A 24,868-nucleotide genomic window follows, 5' to 3' on the forward strand; every position below is an offset into this window, starting at 1 on the left:
GGATTGGAAATCAGGAGGGAAGGTCTATTCCTGCCTCTGTCATAGGCTTGCTGAGTATCTTTGGACAGGACATGTAACGGTTTCCTAAAGAGGGGAGGATAATTAATTCCTAGGTGTGTTGTGAGGCTAAATTAATGACTTTGAAGCACTCAGGTACTAGAGAGATGAGCATTACCAAAAAGCCTATATCTGATTGGAGTGAACTAAATTTACTGTTTGAGAAGTGGAAGCATAAAACAGATACATCTTCTCCTGGCTCATCAGTAAATCGATTTTGGACAAGGGCACTATGAACAGAAGGTTGAGTTTCATAGCTACCCACTCCCCTGCAGTCATAGGAGTGAGCAAGTGGGATATGACCACCTGAATTTAACAGATGATTCCCAGCTCAAAGTTCCCAAAGGGAGGTGAGTTATTTTCCTCTCCCCCTGCTCCTGACAAACCATCCTTGCCACTATTCCCTAGGACAAGGAAATTCCTTTATAACCCTAAGTGTGGGGATTAGCAAACCTGTATACATCTGCAAGAATCTCTCTACAGCATCAGATGTCATACATACTCTGCAATATACCTGAGGTCTCTAATTATGTAGGGTTTTTCATTTTATTCTGGTTTGGCAGAATCTTCCTTTGTGACAGCCACTGACTAGACTAACAATGATCAGATACTCACTCATCCCCTCTTATCTTGGACATTGTTACATTCACATCTTTAATAAGACAAAGTTAGAAAAGTGACTTAAAAAAAACTATTGGAATCCATAATTATTCTGACTTTAATATCTGTTTCCGGTCTCCTGAATTTTAAAAGTCAAGATTTTTTTCTTCCTGCGAGCACCACAAAGAACACCTGTAATCTTAAAATCCAGCTGCTCTTCCTGCTCCTTATCTCCAAGAATAAAGATTCTGCAATCAGAAGTCAGCCAGGCCCTTTGCTGAATGTGTGAGACAGAAAAGACTCAGGCTGTCTCCCCCGTAGCTACACTGGCTCTTCTGAACTACTGGGAGCAAAACTAATTAAGGAAGACACATACAGAACTATTTATAGGACGCCCTCTCCAAATGCAGGCCTCTAGGTTCACAAACTAAAACAAAAACCTATACTTATAGTTCCTGCAGCTAGGAAACAGAACAACTGAAAATCCTAAACATCACTAAAATAGAAATAGGTTTGAGCCCGGCTCTGAAGAATGCCACATATGTACTCCGCCATAAGAAAGAGAACAGCATTCCAGACTGAGAAAGTCTATGAAGAGGACCCTGCCTCCTGTTAAGATGTTCTATCAGGCAACTTTTCCAGCCCTGCTGTACCCAGTTGCAGTGATATAAGGGGCAAACCCCTCAAGTTGACTGGCCCTATTATCTGAGGCTTTATATAGTAAATCTCTGAAGTGCACTTGCTTGCAACAGGCAGACAAAAGTTCACAAAGCAAAGTAACTGACTCTTGTCCGCAAAGGCATTTATGTTGCCATGACCTGGCAAAGCCGCAATTTGTGAGCAGCTTTCAAGGATAGCTGTGAAATGTATTTCAGTGATCAACCTAGAGGCCAGATGTAGATTGCTGATGAGATCTGCATCTTATAAGAGTTAAAGCTTCCAAATATCATAGAGGGAAGCAACTTAGTTAGGAATGTCACTGAAACCTGAAACTTCAGCCTGTGAACAAAGATGGCCTCAAAGTTGCAAGTCTTACTAAAGTGCTTGGGGTGCATCAATTATACAGAGGGTTGTCACCAAAAAAGCAAGACCTGCTAGATGTTTCTCATGACTAATCTCTTCTATCTAGGTTGGACTTCAACCAGCTATCTCACATCCTCTCTACAGTCTAAGCCAGGCAATCAGACAGCATTACTATGACAGGAGGTGAATGATCAACCTCCTGTGACAGTCTTTATGTTCATCCTTTCTATAAGGCTATGATAAATATGATACAAAGTATGCCTTGTGAGGTATCATTTGAAAACCCATAACCTCCTGAACATTATTGCCTTGTAAAAATGTGTGGCAACATTGTACATAAAGTTATGAAATTTTACTGTAAGACACATGTTCCAAGTTTAGAAAAGCAGGCACAAACCAGTTCCTCAGAGACAAAAGGCAGACTGATGCCTCAGCCAGGTGTCAACAAAATCAAATGGACTATCAACTGGTTAAAGTGGCCATTTTCTGGCAGGAAAAATGGTGTGAGCAAGAAATTTACATGTTGGCAAAAAAACAGCTAGAAAGAAGTTCCTGTCCCACAGACTTTCTGTTGCCTGTACCTCAGCTGAAGATGATTTTCAAAAAGGAACATAACTATAAAAAGTGAGTACAGAGCAAACAAATCATCTCTTCTCCCTTTCTCTCTGCCCAAAGTCCACAATGCCTGAAGGACCAGGAAAGGAGCACTGGACTGAGGAAGGGGTCCTGACTGAAAGGCATCCAACCAGTAAGAAGCCTGCAGAATCATGTGGTGAGAGAGACATTTTGCTGTGTTCACTTAGCTTGTTAAGTTAGATATTAGTTGTGTTTTTCCTTTTATTTTCTTATAACCAAATTCTGATTTTTATGCCTCATTACTTGTAACCACTTAAAATCAATCTGTGGTTAATAAATTTGTTTTATCTAAACCAGCATGTTTGATAACTTCATTTGGGATAACAAGATCTGTGCATATCATTTTCCATTAATGAACTGACAGACTTTTTATGAGCTTGTCTTGTCCAGGAGGGTACTGGCCAATAAGAGACATACATTTCTGGAGACAAGTCTGGGACTGGGAATTTGCTGGTATTGCTCTAGAATTCATGGGTGGCTGGCTGGCTGGCTGGCTGGCTATCTATAGCACTCATACAGTATAGCTGGGGATGATTTACATGCTGGAGGCTGTGTGAGAGTAGACCAGGAATGGTTGCTCTCACAGTGAAGCAGTGTAAAGGTACCTCATGTTGGAGAATTGACAGGACACAGTTGTTCAACAGTCCAGATTGTACCTTGGGTAATGTCAGATCTACCTATGTTAAAAACAGCACCACAGCTCTGATATGAGCATATAGTTGTAAATGTCAAGACAGCAGGCCTGGGTATGAAGTATCCAAGTACATCCTTCTACTAGGAAGTAAGTGTGATATAATGGATAGGGCATTGGACTGGGAATCAGACTGGGTTGAATTTCTAACTTTACCATTGCCCTGCTTTGTGACTTTGGGCAAGTCACCTCCCAGTGCCTCTGTTTTCCCCATCTGTACAGCAGGGATGATATTTATCTGCCTTTGAGAAGTGCTTTTTGAGATTCAAGGCTGAGCTTAGTAGTAATATTTATTACACACTAATCAGGGTAATGGTAAAAGAGGCTGTCCTGCAGTGGTCATTCTGAGCTGATGAGTAATACTACCATCATTACATACATTCTTTGCCCCAAAGGAATGAGCAATCCCATTCACCCCAGCTTTGTTCAGTAAAAGTTTTAAAATCATACCTGTGCACAGCCTAAGCACAGTATCTCAAGCCCCGGATGGCACCCACAAGTCTCAATTTTCTTATAGAATATTGCCACATCTATCTTCTCTTCCCCTCCCCCCACTAAGAAAAAAAGTCCAAAACAAATCACCTTATCTTTGTTAGCTGGGTTATACCCAGTTCTTCCCACAGCTCTGCTCATTATCACATGATCTCTCCCAGATAACACTCCTGCTATGCAAAGGGGTTGTCAGTGTGGCCTTTTGACAACCTCACCAGATGTTGGATGATAGCCAATTTCATATGCTAGGCATGTAAGAAAATTCCTGAATATACATCTCTTTGGCCTAGGATGCTAATTTAGTGCCAGGAGCAGATTATCACAATTTCGTTATTACTGCTGTCTCTTACAATTCAAGTGTCTCACTACTTATACTAAAGATTTCTTCCAGCAAAGTCTAATAGACTATCAAGTGTGGTTAACATAGAAACTAAAATATCTTGTCTATTCAAAAGACACAATAGTTCTTACCTGTATCTCTTCTATTTCATCCACCAGGAGGAAACTTGCAACCTTCTCTGTCATCCTCCTCCTCCTCTTGGTCTCCTCATCCATCCCTTCTTCCTCCTCTTGGGGTTTGCCAACATGGTACTCGGTAATTGGGTGTTTCCTTTTGTTTCCCCCAGCATGTGTCCTCTTCTGACACTCCAGGCATAGATTTATTTTGCACATCTGGCACCTCACTGTTGCCCTCTGCCTGGATCCTGTGGCATTGTTGTGCATTATATTCCCATTGGCACCCTTGCAGGAGTCACAGTAAGGGATGTGGCCAGGTCTTATACGGGTCCGTTCATGGTTTCGCAGCTTTTCCTGCCTGTGCAATTCTTCTTCGCAGCGCTGGCATTGCAGGCTCCCACATTCATCACACTCAAAGATTGCTTCATCAGTCCCACTGCAAACATAGCTTTCCTGACACATCAGTGCTGTGTTCAGTCCCTTCTCTGCTGTTGGAGCGTGAGCACTCATTTTCAGATTTTTTTAAAGTCGTATTTATCTGATCAGTTGTTTTGGGTTTTTTTGGTAATGGAAATGTATACAGGTTTTCAAGAGCTTTCAGCTGTAAAATTAATCTGTCTTCACAAGGAGGACAAAAAGCTGCAAAATGCCTTTGGATTCTTAACTTTTCCAAAAAAAAAAAAAATGTAACTACTGCTGCTGCAAAGATTTGTACCAGCCTGAACATTTAATCTATCCCTCCCTCTACCCCCACCCTCCAAAAAAAGGTAAGACACAGAGTACACAGAGTACAGATGAAGTGTTCTTTCTCTAAAATAACCTTTACAAGGGTGGTTGTTTCGATTGCTGACCCACAGGGTTTTCTGCTTAACTTGAAGCTATAGTTTCAGTGATGTAGAGAAATCAGACTGGTTAGTTCAAAAGACATGTTCACATGTTTCCCTGGAACACCTAGAGCCAAGGAGAGAAAAAAGATTAATTTGAATTAGTAACATAGGATCTTAAGAAGAAATGAGATAACCTTAGAAATGTAAAGTACAGAGGATTGTATCCACTAGAAAATTCCTTACTCTCACCCCACAGTTAAGCTCCTCCTTCAGAGTTAGCAGCACTCCAGGGACTTTCCTGATCTAGTTTCCCAAACAAGAAATTCTCTTTGTATGCTCATCCCCATGATGCTGGATACAAAAGCTAAATTATTATAACCACATAGATGTTTGTATCCCTCATCCCCCACCCAGTATTTCCAAAATAAGGCTTCTAAAACAAATAACTGGTACAAGTATATTGCAGATCAACCAGTCTTTGTCTGAACACACTTGTTTACGGTTGTCACCACATATACAAAGCCTACCATGACTAAGTCAGCTAACTTGTCATTTAACATTTCTTTAAAAAAACAACTTTACAAAAAAAAAAAAGCTGGCTGATTACATTTGTGGCCTGATTCTTCATGTACCTTAAATCAAAACAAACAATTTTTTCTTGGTCATTTTAAACATTTATTTTAAAGCAGTAACTTATTAAAAATATCATCACTGAGGAGGGGGGGCTGGCAAGGAGGGTTATACTGCATCTATAGGCTGTTTACTGTTGTGTCTTGCCTTGAGCTAAAACAAATATTTTCTTTAGTCACTTCACCTTTCTTTATACCAGTCTATATTCACTAAATAACAGCAGTATAGACTGATTGCTTGCTTATGCTTTAACTATTCACCCACCATAAACCAGGCCCAACAACATTTTGCCATTTTAAACATTAATTTACAAAAAAAGAAGTAATTCCTCCCGTTAAACAATAACAATCCTAACGGGCAGGCGGACTGGGATGGGATATACTGTGCCTCGGAACAAAGAAGGCCCCCAAAAGGGACTCCACAACCCAGTCTATTGTTTACAATACAGCAGGCACCTTCCTCCTCCTCTTCCTCTCTCCAGTACTTAGTGACTAAGGAGTCAGGCAGGCTCAGGTCCCAGCCGCCTCTTCCGCCTCTCAGCAGCCGGAGGGGAGCCTGCCCCGCTCCTTCTCCCCTACTGCGTCGGGGTGTAGCCCCCGGGATGGCTGTGTGAGCCCCACCATGCAGGCTGGCTGCCCCCGCGGGGTGACTGTGCCAGCTCCCCGGCTATTCTCCTCCTTCTCCCCTTGTTGTCAGTGGGGATCAGCTGATCGCAGGGAACTTCGGGCTTATTTTCTCCCAGCGAAGACAGGAAGGTGAGACAGCGCGGAGGAAGGAGTAGCGGAGGGCGCCCAGGCACGCCGGGAGTTGTAGTACTGGCGCACCGCGCTCCCATGCCTGCTGCAGAGCAGCGGGCGGACTGCAAGTCCCAGCCCCCCAGGGCGAGAGCCGCCCGCGGAATGGGGCGCCGCCGGCGCGCACAGGCGGCCGGGAGTTGTGGTTTCGCAGCCCGGCTGTGCGTGCACCACGCCGCGCCTGCAGAACGTGCCCGGGAGCACAGCGGGGGACTTGGGCTGTGCGGCGGGTGAATGTAGATTGGTGATTTCCTGATGGCGGGCCGGGGGAAGCGTGTGCCGTAGCGTGCTTTGCTTTGCTTTCTCTCAGGGCTTGTGCGCGCTGCTGAGCTGACCTTTTGTGGGGGTGGGGGTTGAGGTGCCTGCACCTTCGTCTCATGTTCGTAGTGAGCCCTTCCTCCCTTCTTGTAATCACTCACTCACTGAAAGGGGCCCCCCATTTTCTCAGGTTGCGTTACCTTACCACAGTTTTCACGTGGGAGTTATATTCAGAAGTCTCTGTGCTGCTGGGCGTTTCACTAACCCCAGAAATCTGGGGGTTTCTCCTACATCTCTCTCAGAGCCATGAGGATACAGCCTCTTCTGCTGATATAATGTCTTGGGCACAAGCATGCTGGCATGGGAGGCTGGGCATTGCACATACCTTCAGGATCCTCCCTGATGACTCAGTAACTCATAGAAAAGCCTCCTCTCCCAGTCTAGCAGCAAGACTGGAGTGGAAAATAGGATCTGAAATGGTGACAATCTCTTATGGTAGGTCCAGAAGTGAAGAAAACTGGAAGCTAGTCCAGCCTTCTCTTCCTTTCCAGTACCCACAGGGAAAGCAATGTATGGCTCATTATCCCCCACCATCTCAGTATCTCGAGATCTTGCAAATAATTAGGCCCTCTGTCCTAATAACCAGTTGAGGAGCACTGGATGCAGTTCTCTCTCAGCCTGCCAATGCTTGTCAGGAGGGGTGGCTGAAGAGTGATGTGAGTGTTCTCAGTAACTGACTCTTCCCTCTTCGTTAGTGTTTGTGGGGAATGAAAAACTCCTGCTAAGTGGTTGGGCCTAGCTCTGTTGCTGAGTTTTGACAATCTGCTAGCATGCATGTTAATAAAGTAACTGATATATCTTATCCATCTGCATGGTACTGGGCCTTCTTAATGTGTTTCACCTTTTAAAAAAAAAAAAAGCATCTTCAACACAAGCATTTTTAAAAGATTTTACAAATCTCTATTAGTTTAGCCTCAGCACCACTGTGGGATAGGTAGGTAATTATTTCTCCCACTTTCCAGAGGAGAAAAATGAGGTACAGGTAGGGTAAGTGATTTGCCCAGTGTCCCACAGAAAGGCTTCAGGAGAGCTAGGAAATAGAATCCAAATCCCCAAACTCCCAGTCCTGTGTCTGAACCACAGATAATTTTTTCTCCTTGGTTTGCATAGAGAGATGGATTATTTTACCCTTGCACTCCCTTTAGTGAACTTTAATCACTATTTGACCTTGGAAAGAACATTATTACCCACTATTGGAATGAAATGTACCCTCCCTCTTCAAAGTGGTGTTCGCAAACACTTTCAGCATCCATGTCCATGAAAAGCCTGCTGTGTCTCAAATGCGAGTAACAAGTGCTTTGCTACTTGGCGTCCCTGGTTTGATTATACACAAACATTTTCCAGATGATACTGAATTATATAAATGGATTGGTTTCAATGTCTAATTCATATATGGGATCATCTGCATGATAACCAGAGATGTATCAGGAGCCTACCTTACAATACATGAGACCTTAACAGTGTTCTTGAATCATACTAAAGCTTTGGATGTGTCCAAGGCTCTAACACAATTCAGGGATGTTTTTTAAGCAAATTAAGTCCCATCTGTACTACAAATAAGGAAGTGTGCTTTAACTGTGTCAGCAGACAAGTGTATTGTAACTAGAAACCCTCTCCCATCCCACCCCCGCCCCGATGTAGCTCTATATGTGGTGTGGATGGGACCTAAGTCTGTTACATATTGGTAAGGGGGGGGGTGCATATGTAGTTTCTCCACCCTCCCCTACCCATCATCACAATTTGGTCTTAGATTTGCTGGAGAATAAACAATGAGAAGAGTAGCATAATAATTAAATGTCTTTCCTGTTCCATTTCAGAATCATATGGTAATCTGTTTGCATTCAATTGTTTGAGTAATTGATAGTCTGTAGAGATGGTGAATCAAATTTGCAGAAGACTATGAATATCAACTCCAGTTCTTGAGCCAAATGTCTTCAAATAGCAAATGGAAAATGTTTGGCAGCTGAATATTAGGCACAGCATTCGCCACACAAGATTGAGAGGGAAAACTATTCACAGGAAAGCTAGAAATTGCTATACTAGATGAGAGCAATGGTCCAATTTAGTCCCATATCATGTTTCTGACAGCAGACAGGAAGGCCTAATGTTTCAGAGGATGATGTAAAATCCTTACGGTCAATTGATAAGTCTGGCTGCACAGGTAAATTGTGTGGATTAAATTGTATTGTTGACTTTTAATTTCATTGGGTGTCCTCTTGCTCTTCTATTCTAGGAAAGATGGTAAATAGGGAAGCCTGATTTATCTTCTCTATACCAATCATTATTTTAAATACCTCTATTACATTATTCAGTATTGGCCTGGTCCTATGCCCAGTGACTTCTGTGGTGCAGGATTCTGCACCAAACTGGTTGGATTTAGGCTGTCATATGACAGTCATTTTATAGTCATGCCTCAAGTGCTCTGGGGCTGGAATGGCTGGAAACAGTTTGTTGCTGTTGGAAGAGGTCTTTGGTATTGTCAAGCTTCATACCTAGAAAAATATATCCTTTTTTGAACCTGACTGCATGTTTGGTGACAGTAATGCTTGGATCATCTTGTTTGACATTATAATGAAAAAACTTCAGTTCTCTTATTTTCTATTCATACCATCCATCTTCTTACCAGTACTGTTTGTGTCCAGTTTCTTAAGTGCCTATTTTCTGAAAGGGTATGAGCATCCCTACAGAGAACAACTTTAAAAAAACAAACAAACTCACTTCCCCATTTGCCTGCTCTTGTTATGTGGCTGTTCCCTCATTCTTCTGGCCAAATTCCATCATTTTACCTTTTTTTTTTTTTTTTTTTCAGAATCCAAATATTCTTGAATGAATACGGTCTCCAAATATCAATATCTTCCATATTGAATTATCAACCTTCCACCTGTCCTGATTAGCTAGTTTATGTTAGAACACAGATTTTTGGTAGTTGCCAAACTTCTTGAAAAGAATATGTAGATATGCAAAACCACTGTCAAATATCATAGTTAAAAATCTTTTAAATTTTAATTTCAATTGTTTTAACAGCATCTTAGAAGACTGAAAATAATTATAAAAAGCAGTGCAGATTTAACCAATGTTAAATAATACTTTAGTGCTCATTGCTTTGTAGTGAAAGAGGAATTAGGGCAGGCTCACTAGTATGCACAGCGAGGATAGTGTGGAATGGCTGGAGCACATTGTCAGGACACCTGAGCTGCATTCCCAGCTCCATACTCATCTCCTGGGTGACCTAGAGCAAGCCATTTCTCTTTCTGTTTCAATGTCTTCATCTTGTAAAAAGACGATAACACTTCCCTACTTAACAAATGTTTTAAGTTTCTGGTTTACTTATGAATATTAAGTGATGTATCCTCGTGGGGGGAAGGTATTATAAACATACAAGAATTATTTCACCCATTTTACAGATGGGGAAATGGAGGCACTAAATTAAGTGATTTACGCACCTAATCTGTACTTCTATGATCCACTAAATCCTCACTTAACTGCTGCCTAACCTTATAGCCACCTAAACTCATTCAGTGCCTAAATTTTTGCTGTCACAGTTCCCCAGGCAGCTAAGTTTCTGCCTCTGCGCATGCTCACTGCTTCCTCAAGCAGGCATGTGGATGCCTTTCTCATGCCTACACCCCAGCACAATTCTCAAACCAAACGAAGAAAGGCAGGGCAACACCTGCAGGGCCTAGTCTAGAAGGTGTGTTCTGAGCACACCTAACTCCACACAAAATTCCTGGGAGGAGGCTTCCCTTATAACCTTTAGCCAAGTGGTTAAGATGGTCATCTGGAATGTGGAAAACCCCACTTCAATTCCCCATTCTGCTTGATGAGGAGAGGGATTTTGAACAGGGGTTTCTTACTCCATAGGTGAGTGCCCTAACCCCTGGACTATGGGATATTTTGATGTGGTTCTCATTCAATCTCTCCTGTTGATGCTATTACACTTTGTATAAATAATTAAATATGTATTGGGCCAGAGAGAAATAGAGAGAGTGCTATAGAGCCCCTGTCTGTCTCTCTCCAAGTGTTGCAACACCAAAGTCCTTTTGTGGATCTGAAAATCCATACAGCAAGCGAATGACAGAACTCAGAAGAGACCCTTTATCTCTTGATTCCCACTCTCCATCTCTAACCACTGAACTACTTGCATATATGCATAAGCTCCAGTTAACATTTTATTAATTATCCTACTCAGAGTTTATCTGACTTTAGCTACAAAGTTTTGTTTAAAACCAGCTGACCAGGAATACCTAATTAGATAATCCTGTTTTCCTAAATAATGCCAGTGATTTATGTTGAAAACAAATGCATCTTCTCCACTTGTATTGCTCCCAAGTTTCACCATGTAATTTTATTTTAATTGAATTACATATTCATTAACATTATTTAACTTGCAAAATCAAGCACTCAAAAGTTAGGAAATAACAGCATTTAGGTTCTCTGTGCCCTTTGATTAGATAGTCAAATACTATTTTTTCCACAAGACCCCTGCCTCACTTCATGCATCAAAAGTCCTTTGGGGCCTTGCAGATAAGCTTTAAGGTGCATTAACTACCACTCATTTCCCTCTAGAATCTGCTGTTTAGTGATGGAGAACAGAAAAGCATGGTGGGGGAGGGAAAGAGGAACAATACTACCATTGGATGTGAGGGAGCTGTGCTACCAGGGAAGAAAGGGGACGGGGTTAAATCAATGTAGAGATCCCAGGATCTACAAAGCTAGGAACATTCTTCTCTTTCAGGATAAGCTAGGCTCTATATCATTAGAGGCCTCACTGCCTTCCCAAACTCTTCTTGACTTCCCAAACTCCTCTTGACTGAGGAAACTCTTTAAAGTGAACTCTGTGACAATTCCTGGGCCTTCTGTCCCTTCCTTGAAAACCAATGCATTTGAAGAAAATAGGGTGTAAATAGTTAATTATAATGTGTGTGTGAGAGAGAGCAATCTACCGTTTGATTGTTGGCTGCAGCTTAGAAAGAACATAAGGATTCACCTATACTTCACCACCATAATAGAGATTTTTCTTTAACTCAAAGATTTTGGAGCTAAGGACTTGAGTTCTAGTGCTGACTTTAAATTTGGAAAATGTTGCATTGCATATTTCAGAAACAATTTTAACTCTGCACTCTGTATAGCTGCCCTCCATCTATCTAACAGATACTATATATATTTATAAAAACCACAACTTCAAAAATGGAAATAGAAATTCAATACATTCTGCAGGAAAGTTAACTCTCTTTTCTTTTTTCTGGTAACTAAGTAATGTACGAGGCTATGCTGAGCAAAGTATTCTGGGCCTACAGCCAGTAAACATAAATTGGATTGGGATAAACTGAATATGTGTTTGGCATCTGGAAAGTGGGGTCTCTGACCCAAAGGAAGGGTCAACATAATCAACATATTTGGCTAGGTTTGGGAAAGATATTATTTATAATATTGAAATAATGGGTGAACAAGTGGATGTGGGAAGGAAGAGTTATTGATCAACTCTATGCATGGACAACTTATGTAGTTTCTTGATCAGAGAAACTAGTTGGGATGGGGGAGGGTGGAGTTTAAGTATTTACGGAAAAGAGCAACAGGTAGACGTCTGTACCTAATTAAGTGTGAACTGGTGAACTGGTGTCTGTGTGGGTCAAAGTACCAAAATACCATGGATTTCTTAGTAAGGTTCAAAATGGGGGGAAATTACAATTGTCTTGTGAATGATTAGTATCTCTGGAAGTGTATTGTGAATTTAAATTTTAAATTTTTTTCAGAAAGACTATAGCCTCAAAAGAAGTAAGCAAAGAGTTGTGATCTGAAAATATGAGATGGAAACCAGGAATTTTAAGTTTTTCAATCCTGCTTCTCTTTCTTCTTCAGTTTTCACATCTGGAAAATTAAGATAAGATTTGTCTGCCTCACAGTCTCCTGTGTGTATAAATGAATGTTCATAAAACATTTTCAAGACTAATAGTTCTAGATAGTGCAACTGTTACATTTGTATTGATTAGTTATGGGGACGTATAAATTGTATGGAGAAATAGCTGTAACTACTCTGTATATTATCTAAGTTAACAGCCTATAATAAAGAAATGTTACTTCTAAAAGATTCGGGTATTCATAAAATACTGTATGACTGCCAACACTGTTCAGCCTTGTACATATGCAAATATATAATTCTCTTTGCTAATTTATACAAATCTAAGAGAAACAGCTTAAAGGGAAATGGTGTACTAGACTGATTTTTCCACTGGCCTGTTGGCTGCTCAGGAGTCTGTATGAAATGAGTTAGTGGACTCAGTTTGGGACCTCATTGTTGAATGTTACAACCTGCTGCTACAATTGACAATCTGGCTAGCAGAAGACAAAGAGTAAATGTGCTATAGCAACTGAAATATTGTCTCAGCCGCTACAAGGCAGGGTCAACAAGCACTAGCAGGCTTTCTGTAAAGGCAACTGCTCATCTAGTACATCTGGCAACTTTCTCCTGCATTGTATTTGTAACAAAATACGTGAAATAGATCTCTCCTTCACAGGACACAACTTAACCTCAAGCACTGTTCTCTCCATTACCTGTCTCGTTATAAATATTATCCCATACTCTTCTGAAACCTGACTTGGAACCTCTCTTCTCAATATTGCAACATTAAGTAAACTAACCACAAGGCAACTGTACATTTGTAGTGTGAGCACCTGCTGCTCTCTTTGACTTGGGGCGCTAGCTGTTGTGTATACAAAGATGTTTGCTGTGAATACTCCCCCTTGACTTGAAAGTGGGTGGACTGGATTGATCATCTTTAGGCCCTGATCCTGCAAAGACTTGTCTTGTCTTTATGTATTGTGTATATAATTCATTGAAATCTTAAAGAAATAGTGAGGTAGTTTATGCTTTTTATGATTTATGTGACAAGCTGAATTATGCGTAAAACAGATTCTCAGATTCTCAAATTTACTCTTCCTGCGGCCTACCTTTTAATAGTCTACAACAGTGGTTCTCAATCAGGGATATATGTACCCCTGGGGTACACAGCGATCTTCCAGGGGGTACGTCAACTCATTTATATCAGTTTCTCAACTTGGGGGTTGTGAAACCCCAGAGGGCTTGCAGGATGGATTATGGGGGGGTCACAAGTGCAGGGCTGGCATTGAGGGGTGACAAGCCTGACAATTGCCTGAGGCTCCAAGTCACAGCAGGCCCCACCAGCAGTAGCTGTTGTGTGTTACACCAACACAGCGTGAGGGAAGGCACAATGACTGAGCGGAGGGGGAGGGGGCGGTAACCCCCCCGGTCACTGTGATGCCTCAGGGTCGGACAGGGCTTCTTCTGTGTCAGGCAACCCCACCCCGCTCGGGTCTGTCTCGTCTCGAGCCACTTGTTGACCTCAAGATGGCGACTCTAGTAAGGGTCAAGCGGTTAGGTTACCGCTCCTGGCTGCCCCCAGCAAAGATGGCGCCGGGTGGAAACACGCCCCTCTCCCTCCTACGCCCTTCTATCCATGACCATGCGGCACTCTATGGTAAGATGCGCTTTATGTCTATGTGCGCGTAGCGCCGCCCGCGGACGACGTTCTCTCCCAACGCCCAGGCCACCTCTATGATCGGGCGGCGCGGTACGGCCGGGCCGCCCGCTGGCGGAAGGGGTGGCTCACGTGACTCCTAGCGCAGCACGGCGGCGCGCCTACTCCTAGCTCCGTGCGGTGTGTTCGCGGCCTAGAGGCCTCCAAGCCCGGCGGAGGCAGCGAACGGGACAGGCCTTCCCCATCCGCGGCTGGCGTGTGCGGGAGAGGCTGAGGCGGCGCCCCGGACGCGGCTCCTGCCCCTCAGGGAAGGAAGGTGAGTGCCGGGGGAGGTGGCGAGAGAAGCCGCCTGCGGCCCCCAGCCGCCCGCCCGCCCGCAGAGAGGAGATGCAATCCCCCGGGCCAAGGCGGCGGAACTTTCCCCGCACCCCCTCCCCCCCCCCAGCTGAGGGAGAATCTGCTCCCGCCCCTTCCACCGAGGAGCAGGAGGGGGTGAGTCTCGCACGGGTTGTGTGTATCGATATCCGCCCCCTCCCCCCACCCCCGAGGAGCAATCTAGGGGAGAGTCTCTAGGAAGGAGGAGGCGGGGACACCCCCTCGCTGAGAGGGGGGGGGGGCACCTGCCCTCCTTTTGGAAACGCGGAACTCAGCCTTCCCCTCCCCCCCATGGAGGAGGAGGAGGGAGGCCATCTCTTCACCACCCCCTTCACTGTCTGGCTCTGTGTAGAGGGAGTGGTGAGTGTGAGTGGTGTTAGCCAACACGTGTCAGCTAAGGCCACTTAGCACCTACTCTGGCCAAAATCCATGGTGTTTAAGAACATGCTAGCTGGCAGTGGATAGCACTAGGATTGACCAAGACAAAGCTTAAAAGCAAATTAGCTAATTGCTTTTGGTCAAATCTATACTAGGAAAACATATCATGTGAGAGAACATTTTAACATGATGTGAAGCATGATTTTTTTCTTACTGTGGACAAGGATGGTCATGTTAAAAAATGTTAACAGGTGATAAAAAAAACCCCAAAACTTTAAACCTGACTCTTAAGGAGTCAAGTGTTTTAAAAGTGTTAGTAAATGTTTTTAAGCACTCATTTTCCCAGATAAGTCTAGACAAGTTCTCAGAGGGAGATGGAGATGTTCGCTGTTGGAGGGGAAAGGTCTTCTCTTAAATTTTACTTTAAAATGGGGAATGTCTAACAACTTCACACATGCACACACAGTCTCTGTATCACTTTCTGAGGTGAAGATAAGCTGCCACTACCAGTGCAGTGCAATAAATATGGAAACTAAGGTTCTAGGCCCAGCCAGACCTTGAGAGGGAAAAACCCAAATCAGTCTTTTATACTTTTTATGGGATCCAGGCATCCCCTCAGCCATTGCTTTGCACATAGTGTTCTGGATTTCTATGCTCCTCTCTAAAAATTTCCAGAGAAAGGAGTATGCCCACTCATTGGGACGCTGTAGCTCTAGACACATAGAGGAGACATAATCATGGTGGGAGGAGAAGAAGGATTCCTCACCATTCTCAGGATTGGGGTGTAGGCAGCCCCCTCTTTGACAGTGGAGCTTTGTGTGGGCACACAAAGTTGCAGGATCAGGGGCTAAACAGTAAAGTGTGATCATTGCATTGCAGTGAGCGGGCGGGGCATGGAGGAAGGAGTTATGGGAAGGGCAATTATCTGCTGTTTTGGCTGAGTGTGCTGCCTCTTGGGCAGACTTTGCTTGCATAGAAGGCAATAGCTTGGGAGACAAACTGGTCTATACTACAAACTTATGTTGGTATAAGTATGTTGCAGTTGTACTGAGTGAACTCCAGGTGTAGACAGCGCTATGTCAATGGTGTTCTCATGTCGACATAGCTACTGCCTCTCTGGGAGGTGGAGCATCTAAGCTATTGGGAAAAGCTGTCTTGTCCATGTAGGTAATGTCTACACTTGCAGTTGCACTGCTATAGTGCTTAGTGAAAACAAGACCTCAGCTTGTGGCAATGTATTATTGCTATATCTAGATCAGCTCTGACACAAAGTTCAGCAGACTTTTTTTGTGTAGTTCAGAAATAGTTTTAATTTCAGCTATTGATTTATATATGTGTGTTTTATCTTTACTATTTCATACTGAAAGATGAACTGTCAGGCTGGAGAGAGGTTACTAGTGGAGTTCCTCAGAGATCCGTCTTGGGACCAATCTTATTTAACCTTTTTATTACTGACCTTGGCACAAAAAGTGGGAATGTGCTAATAAAGTTTGCGGATGACACAAAGTTGGAAGGTATTGCCAATATAGAGAAGGATCGGGATATCATACAGGAAGATCTAGATGACCTTGTAAACTGGAGTAATAAAAATAAGATGAAATTTAATAGTGGAAAGTGAGTGCAAGGTCATGCATGCATTTAGGGACTAATGACAAGAATTTCTGCTATAAACTGGGGATGCATCAGTTGGAAGTGACGGAGGAGAAGGACCTGGGCATATTGGTTGATCACAGGATGTCTATGAGCTGCCAATGTGATGTGGCCATGGAAAAAGTTAATGAAGTTCTTGGATTGACTGATGTTTGACTACTGGTGGTAGATATGCCAATGGAGGGATGCTAGATGGGTGGGTTCTGAGTTATTACAGAGAATTCTTTCTTGGTGTCTGGCTGGTGAGTCTTGCCCACATACTCAGGGTTTAACTGATCACCATATTTGGGCTCGGGAAGGAATTTTCCCCCAGGGCAGACTGGCAAAGACTGGGAGTTTTTCACCTTCCTCTGTAGCATGGGGCACGGCTCACTTGCTGGTGGATTCTCTGTACCTTAAATTCTTTAAACCATGATTTGAGGACTTTAATAACTCAGTCATAGGTTAGAGGTTTATTACAGGAGTGGGTGGCCTGCGTTGTGCAGGAGATCAGACTAGATGTTCATATTGGTCCCTTCTGACCTTCGAGACTGAGTCTATTTACCTGTGGTTATTGTGTGTGATGCCGTAAAAATGAGACCATTAATTGGCTTTGCAGAAAAAACGTGAAAGGGCTAGAAGGAAGAGGTATTTCCATAGAATGTTGTTTGACCTCTGAGTTTGATTTGTTGTGGATCAAGAATATGATAACGGAACCTCAGAATGATGGCAAACTGTAGGTTTAGCTGTTTTCTCTACCTCAAAATATCATAAAATTCTAGAATGAGGATTATGTTGACCTAATTTAGACCCCACCCCTGCATACATTGAACTCTATAGCAATACTGACCAGAATGATTTTCTTACTCAGTTTCCTCTTCCATAAGTCATCCTGTTCTGTAATCTTTTAAAATATTTTTCTTGATAACCTATACTGTTAAATGAAATGAAAAATGTGCAAAACATTTGAGGACAACTTATAAAAGGGCATTTATTCTCTTTTGGTGGCATTACTTAGGATCATAGAATCACAGAAGATGAGAGTTGGAAGGGACTTCAGGAGGTCATTTAGTCCAACCCCCTGCTCAAAGCAGGACTAACCTCAGCTAAATCATTCCAGCCAGGGCTTTGTCAAGTCGCACCTTAAAAACCTTTCAAGATGGAGATTCCACCACCTCCCTAGGTAACCCATTCCAGTGCTTCACCACCCTCCTAGTGAAAAGCTTTTTCCTAATATCCAACCTAGACCTCCCCCACTGCAACTTGAGACCATTGCTTCTTGTTCTGTCATCTACTACCATTGAGAACAGCCTAGCTCCATTCTCCCTGGACCCCCCTTTAGGTAGTTAAAGGTAGGCAAGTATTATCCCAATTTCCCAGATAGAGAAATTGAAGTCCAAATGTGAAGTTCTTGCATGAGGTTACAGAACAAGTCAATAGTAGGGCTGGCCCTGATTTCAGATCCTGGCTCTAACCATCAGAAATCATTCCTTCTCAGATTGTCTAAATCACTTCTCTTAGAATCATAGAGTTGGAAGGGACCTCAGGAGGTAATCTAGTCCAACTCCCTGCTCAAAGCAGGACTAACCAGGACTAACCTCAGATAAATAATCCCAGCCAAGGCTTTGTCAAGCTGCAGCTTAAAAACCTCCAAAGATGGAGATTCCACCACCTCCCTAGGTAACCCATTCCAGTGCTTCACCACCCTCCTAGTGAAAAACTTTTTCCTAATGTCCAACCTAGACCTCCCCCACTGCAACTTGAGACCGTTGCTCCTTGTTCTGTCATCTGCCACCGCTGAGAACAGCCTAGCTCCATCCTCCCTGGAACCCCCTTTCAAGTAGTTAAAGGCTGCTATCAAATCCCCCCTCATTCTTCTCTTCTGCAGACTAAACAAGCCTAGTTCCCTCAGCCTCTCCTCATAAGTCTTGTGCTCCAGCTCCCTAATCATTTTTGTTGCCCTCCGCTGGACTCTCCAACTTCTCCACATCCTTTTTGTAATGGGAGGCCCAAAACTGGACACACTACTCCAAATGTGGCCTCACCAATGCCGAATAGAGGGGAATAATCACTTCCCTTAATCTGCTGGCAATGCTTCTACTAATGCAGCCCAATATGTTGTTAGCCTTCTTGGCAACCAGGGCACACTGCTGACTCATATCCAGCTTCTTATCCACTGTAACCCCCAGGTCCTTTTCTGCAGAACTGCTGCCTAGCTCATCGGTCCCCAGTCTGTAGCTGTGCATGGGATTCTTCCGTCCTAAGTGCAGGACTCTGCACTTGTCCTTGTTGAACCTCATCAGATTTCTTTTGGCCCAATCCTCCAGTTTGTTTAGGTCCTTCTGTATCCTAACCCTACTTTCCAGGCTACCAACCACTCCCCCTAGCTTAGTGTCATCTGCAAACTTGCTGAGGGTGCAATCTACCCCGTCCACCAGATCATTAATGAAGATGTTGAACAAAACTGGCCCCAGGACCGACCCTTGGGGCACTCCGCTTGTTACCAGCTGCCAGCTAGACATCGAGCCATTGATCACTACCCGTTGAGCCTGATGATCTAGCCAGCTCTCTACCCATTTTATAGTCAATTCATCCAACCAACCCATACTTCTTTAACTTGCTGTTAAGAATACTGTGGGAGACTATATCAAAAGCTTTGCTAAAGTCAAGGTATATCACGTCCACCGCTTTCCCCACATCCACAGAGCCAGTCACCTCTTCATAGAAGGCAATCAGGTTGGTCAGGCATGACTTGCCCTTGGTGAATCCATGTTGATTGTTCCTGATCACCTTCCTCTCTTCCAAGTGCCTTAAAATGGATTCCTTGAGGACCTGCTTCATGATTTTTCCAGGGATTGAGGTGAGGCTGACCGGTCTGTAGGATGAGACATTAAAGACTCATACTGCCATAAATGTGTAAAGTTTTTTGCTCTAGGAGTTTTGCTTGTTTTAGAAAGTATTTAAAACACTGATGTGGTGAAAAGACTGCACATTTTTAACAAAATACAATATAGATAACATAATATTCAGATCACCAGCAGAATACTTGTAACATCCTTTTAACCTGAGCAATTCTGATATAATCTACAAGTAAATGCTTTCAGTAAAGCATTCTAAGTTTGAGTCTGGCAAAAAACCCTACTAAAATAAGTATTTGAATATGTCTGCATGTACACCAGATTTTGCCTAAAATTAAAGATGTCCTTGATTATTTTAATTACATTGTGAATTTCTCATGACTAGAAACAGTAATCTACATACAGCCTTGTCTGTTCACCCACCATTTTAAAAAATATATATATTTAAAGTTGTTCAGAAGTACTCTGAATAATTGAAATTTTAGTTTCTTTAGCCACAGAATGTGAACATGAGAGCAGCAGTGCAAGCTTCCTATGCTTTCTTGCTGATTGTCAGAAACCTGATGTAATCAAAGTGCTTCGTAACAAGATAGTGGTACAGACTCCATGTTGTTTGAGTATTTGGAATGGCGTCACTTGTGATGGTGACTTCTTTGTTGTAGACACCTATTCTCCAACTACTGGACTCTAATCAGTGACAGATTTTATGTAGGCACATTTTCCCTCAAAGTCCTACTATGTAATATATTAATGAAAGCCACCTCTAACTTTACATAAGGTAATATAAAAATAAGAGCTATAATGTACACTTGTACACTCTTCTTATTTGTGAAAATATATTGAGATCTTTTAAGTACTTGCTTCACACATTTTCTTAACACTTTGGAGAAATATGAAGTTTACCATATACCTATTGAGAGGACAGAGCATGAAACATTTATCAGACCTAGTTGTAGGCCCCTATGGAAGGGCATCACCTGGTGAGAAGCTCAGTACCCTGAACTGGGATGCCTACTAGGGTGTTCTCTCTGGACTCTGCTTAGATGCTCGGATCTTTCTGTATCGGCCTTTGGTAAGTGGGTGACTGATAAACTTGAACAACCAAAGCCCTTCTGACTGCTGGAAGGGAGGAGTACATGCTCCCTTCTCTCCCTCATCCAAGAGTTTCTTAATTGTTGTTGGAGAAATCCTACTAACTCAATTCCTCCTTCTCTCTGTTTTTTGGTGTCCCCCACCCCAAAACAATCTCCTGGCTTCTACAAAGTGTCTCCCCTACCTTGCTTTTACAGAGAATAGCTTCATTATCTGTGTTGCAGCTGCTACTCAGAGTTCTCCTTAATTCCAGAGAATGAAATTGACATCTTTGTCAGTTTCACTCTTCTAAAAGAGTTTTACATAACAGCAGAAAAAATACTCCTATTCCCTTTAACTTCACTTTGCTGTTGCATATGAAAGCTATGGATGGCAGAGGTATTGGAGCACTCTCTACAAACTCAGGACTATATCACTACATTGATTCACATAAGTAAGGTGATCTTTTCAAGGGCTAGAACCTTGTTTCTTTTTTTAAACAAAAGTTTAAATTGGTGAATTTTTCAAGCCATGCAAATAGCAACACATTTCACTTAAGGTAGACCTAAATGTGTGAGGCTGTAAACCCTGTCTGTTCTTTACCAAGTGTTTCCATTGAATGCTAGGTTTTGCTTTGATTTTGATCTAAAACAAACCTTAGCCTATCCAGCTCATTTGGAACAAACTTGGTGTCCAATAGTTCTTTTCTACCATCCTCCTCAAAAATTGTCTTTATATATCCACAAATGGAGAAGTCCCATTGTTCAGATCTCTCCCTTTCTGGGACCCTGTCAAGTGCTTGCTTGGAAGGGTGCTTTTGGTTAGGAAAGTACATAAGCAAAATTCCTAGGAGAACGAGGGAATCCCCTTGTTCTCTCCCATCCCAGAAGTCTTAATTTTAGTAGTATTTCAGGTGAGGTACTGAATTTTAAACTGTGTTCCAAGTCAAGTGTGTGTGGCAGTAGATTTTTACTTCTCAAAGCTTACTGGCAAAAGGGAGAGCAATGAGAGAACCATAGAAAGGAGAGATATATTAAAAAAAAATGAACAGTAGAAAAGTTTCTGTTTTGTTTGATGAATGCTATGTAAAAGTATAGTTTAGATCTCACCAGTGTGGGAATTCTTCTGTTTGCTACCTGGTTTACACCTTCACCTCAGGCTTTGTATCTCAGATACATTTATCTTTGCTTGTGGTGGGAAGAGCTGGATACGCTTCTGGGGCCAGTTAAAGGGACACTGTCTACTTGAATATTTTGTTAATTTGGTTAACTTAAAACACACTAACATTGACAGTGCTCCATTTTAAATAGTAGGAACTGAACTTTTTTTTTTTAAAAAGCTTTTTTTTATTTCCTGCTCCTCTGCTCATGTTTAGAGGTATATTTGAGGGGAGCTCAAGAGTGATGCCACTGAATATGCTTGGACTCACTGCCTGTGGTGTACACGTCTGCTTGTTTCCATAGTTCTTCCAGACTCTGTGAAAATAATCTTGGTCCTGAATTCTGATCCCACATGTAGCTCCTTCTCCTAGACTCCCTAAGCTCTCTATGCATCTGTAATCATGGTAGGATAATGGTATTTGCCTTCGGTGCTAACATCACAGCACTACCATGTTTCCTGCTTGCTTCCATGCATGGGAGGTACTCCTAGCCCCAAGGGCGCTCATTTCCTGCTCCAATACCAGTAGAGTATAGATCTAGCTTTTGCACCATTCACATGCAGACCTACAGCAGGATTGGACTCAGGGATAGTCTAATGACTCTGGCATTCCAACTTACATTGGTACACCGTTTACTTAAGAATATAGACTCATGGTAAAGTATTTGCATGGTAATAGTTACTGATGCATTAATGTATGAGACTTTGTGTGTTATCTGCTTGAGTAATGTTGATGAGCATATATGGGTTGGTTTTTTTTGTTTTTTTTTTTAAACACCAGTTAGGTCTGTAAAGACCAGATATTTGAATAACAAGCTAGATTTACTTTTAAAATAGTTTAATAATATATGTGAATATAATTGCTAAGATGGTGCTGAAACTAAAAGTATGTGCCTCCCTCCAGTTTTAGTAGTAGGTGTGTACACTTGTCTAACTGCAAGTAGTCTATTGTCAGTATATATATAGATAGTGACTGTGTCTGAATAGTGACTGCATTTTAGAAGTTCTTTATTGTGGGTAGGTAGCATGCTGACTCTTCAGTGCATCAGCTACCAGCCAAGTTGAATCAGCAGACATAGGAACTGACAAGTTAAAAATAGATTGGAGAACCCTCTGAATGCCTGTCAACTTCCTTCGAAATTAGGAATTTTCCTGGTGTCTGTCCCACTAATAGAAATTGCTTTTAGCACAGAGTGTCAGGAAATCCTGATTCTGTGACCCTCTGTTAACTTGTCTTGCAAACGTCTAATACATTACCACTTCATCTGTGCAGGAGAGCTAGTTGGCTTATTGCAAAACTTATTCTGAAATGACTTCTGATAAAAGTAACTTTTGTGGGGATATTATTGTATTTTCTTTGAGCTTGTTATCTACGAACCATTTAATATCTCATCTCTCTAATTTAGATCCTTCGTGGATTGCTGGCATGAAAAATTAGTTAAAACTCTTGCATCAATACATCCTAAAATGCAAGACTTTCATGTTCAATAATAGCATTATTAGAAAAGACGACTTCCACTACTGCTGTGTTATTGCTCAATTGGGAAAAGGAAACATAAAACTTAAGTTTGCATTTCCAACAGGCACTGCCTAAAAGGATGAAAATCAGAATTAGTGTGGTGATTGTCATTTCACTCCACTTTGAATAGTTCATGTTTTGAGGCTGACTTCTTATCTTTTTTTGGCTAGGTTGCTGCTGCAAGAATGTCTTTTCCACCTCACTTGAATCGCCCTCCTATGGGAATCCCAACACTTCCACCTGGGATTCCACCTCCACAATTTCCTGGCTTTCCTCCACCTGTACCTCCTGGTAAGTCATGTTAGCAGGTCCAAGTGAATTTTTCCTGTATTAAATTTTGTTTTCACTCTTGACCTTATAAAATTACATATAGGTACTTTGAGGCTGGAGACCTAACTTATCCGTAGAGATGTACAATATGAGTGAGTTCCCCACTGTTATGCCCAATATTTCTCTGACCAGAAATTAAAACATCTAGGGTGAGAATAGCTCAGTTTTTGTGTCTCATCCTCTCTGCTCAGACTGGCACCTGGTGCTGTTTGTTGTGGTGATGGGTTTCTGACACCTACATACTTGGCATGGACTACAGTTTTCAACTTATTTCAAATAGGCCACTGTAACAGCCTTTAGATGGTAACCCAAACACTGTGGAAGGCACTGGGGATGTGTGCTATGAAAATACAGCCGGAACTTTTGGTAGCTACAAGCCTGTTTTGGATTTGAACCGATAGGTGAAAGACTACATAGCCCATTAACCAGTCCCTTGGCCATGGTTTTAATTTGCACACCAAGTACACTTCCTTGTTGTTTATATTACAGTGATACTGAGGGGTTCTAATCAAGATGGGGCCCTTTTGTGGTAAGCATTGTGTGAAGATGTGGCTTCTACCTTGAAGAGTTTATAATGTAGTCTGATTTACAAAACACAGATTTTATTTTAATCTTTGTCATGTGTCAAATCTAAATATTTCCTATCAAGGTTGGCAACTTTTGGGACCATGAGACCCCCCCAACAGAAAAAATTAGGGATGAGCCAGCCTAGTTGTTGTATGCTGTATTACTGCTTGGAAAGCCTGGGTTTAGTTCTCTCTTTCTAAGCAAGCAAAATGGTCTTGAGGCCTGGAGGGTGTTCTCAGATTTTATAAGGAACAAGGTGTATCCTTGGGGTAGAAGATATTACTGGCTGCACATTTTGGTTTGAAATAACTTTCTAAGAAAATATATAACTGCCTAAAATAAAACCTCTGTGGACAATGTTTATCCTCCAAGAGATGCAACTTGAATATTCTGTTAGTTCTATATTTTAATGGGGTGTCAGCAGACCATATGGATAACTATCCCAATACTGCTTCGTATGGGAATATCTGTGCCCTTTCTGGTATTATTACATGGTGTGAAGACACCTCAGACCCTATTAGTACCTACTGCTGCCTCATTTTTAGACCTGTAATTTTTTGTGGAAAAGTTCCTGTGACTGAGCACCCATTTTATGTAAAAAGCAACAATTATAATCCTCTGCAAAACTTGTCTATTGTAATATTAAAAATTCTCTCATTCTATTTGCCACTTTTCCTTCTGATTTTCTTTTGTCTCCTTATATATTGCCGATTCCCAGTCTCTCCATTTTTAACTCTCTTCCTCTGCTTCCATTTTTCTGCTGTGTCTCCTTTCTCTGCTCCCAGTGCTTAATCATTGGGCTACCATTCTAATCTCTTATTGATCACTCATTTTTTCTTCCCATTCCCCAAAACACAGACCAGTCTCAATCTGAAGACAGAGGCTTTAGTTTCTCAGGCTACCAGCACATTTTTTCTTTCTGCACTCAGCTATGTAGCTGGGAGCAAGAAAGTAAGCTGGAGG

The 24,868-nt window shown here is 42.2% G+C and overlaps 2 protein-coding genes across 5 annotated transcripts in view; one reads left to right on the forward strand and one right to left on the reverse strand.

Moving 5' to 3' along the window:
- ZFYVE1 (zinc finger FYVE-type containing 1) overlaps nucleotides 1-4,669 on the reverse strand; it is a 36,485-nt gene extending 31,816 nt beyond the window's left edge. For both annotated transcript variants that reach the window (XM_067557854.1, XM_067557855.1), the window contains exon 1: nucleotides 3,971-4,669. In XM_067557854.1, coding sequence (XP_067413955.1) covers nucleotides 3,971-4,465 — 495 coding nt within the window. In that variant the 5' untranslated portion in view covers nucleotides 4,466-4,669. The remainder of the gene's footprint in view (nucleotides 1-3,970) is intronic.
- A 9,453-nt stretch (nucleotides 4,670-14,122) lies between these two features.
- RBM25 (RNA binding motif protein 25) overlaps nucleotides 14,123-24,868 on the forward strand; it is a 42,331-nt gene continuing 31,585 nt past the window's right edge. The window contains exons 1-2 of one of the 3 annotated variants that reach the window (XM_067557861.1): nucleotides 14,123-14,336; nucleotides 23,179-23,299. In XM_067557861.1, the coding sequence (XP_067413962.1) occupies nucleotides 23,194-23,299 (106 nt within the window). In that variant the 5' untranslated portion in view covers nucleotides 14,123-14,336; nucleotides 23,179-23,193. Of the gene's footprint in view, nucleotides 14,337-19,236; nucleotides 19,263-23,178; nucleotides 23,300-24,868 lie in introns of those variants that run through there. The other 2 variants (XM_067557858.1, XM_067557860.1) reach the window with 2 other exon arrangements.

This window comes from Emydura macquarii, unplaced genomic scaffold, assembly GCF_026122565.2.
Source record: "Emydura macquarii macquarii isolate MOO-44397 ecotype Brisbane River unplaced genomic scaffold, CSIRO-AGI_Emac_v2 contig_1876, whole genome shotgun sequence".
NCBI classification, from domain to species: Eukaryota; Metazoa; Chordata; order Testudines; family Chelidae; genus Emydura; species Emydura macquarii.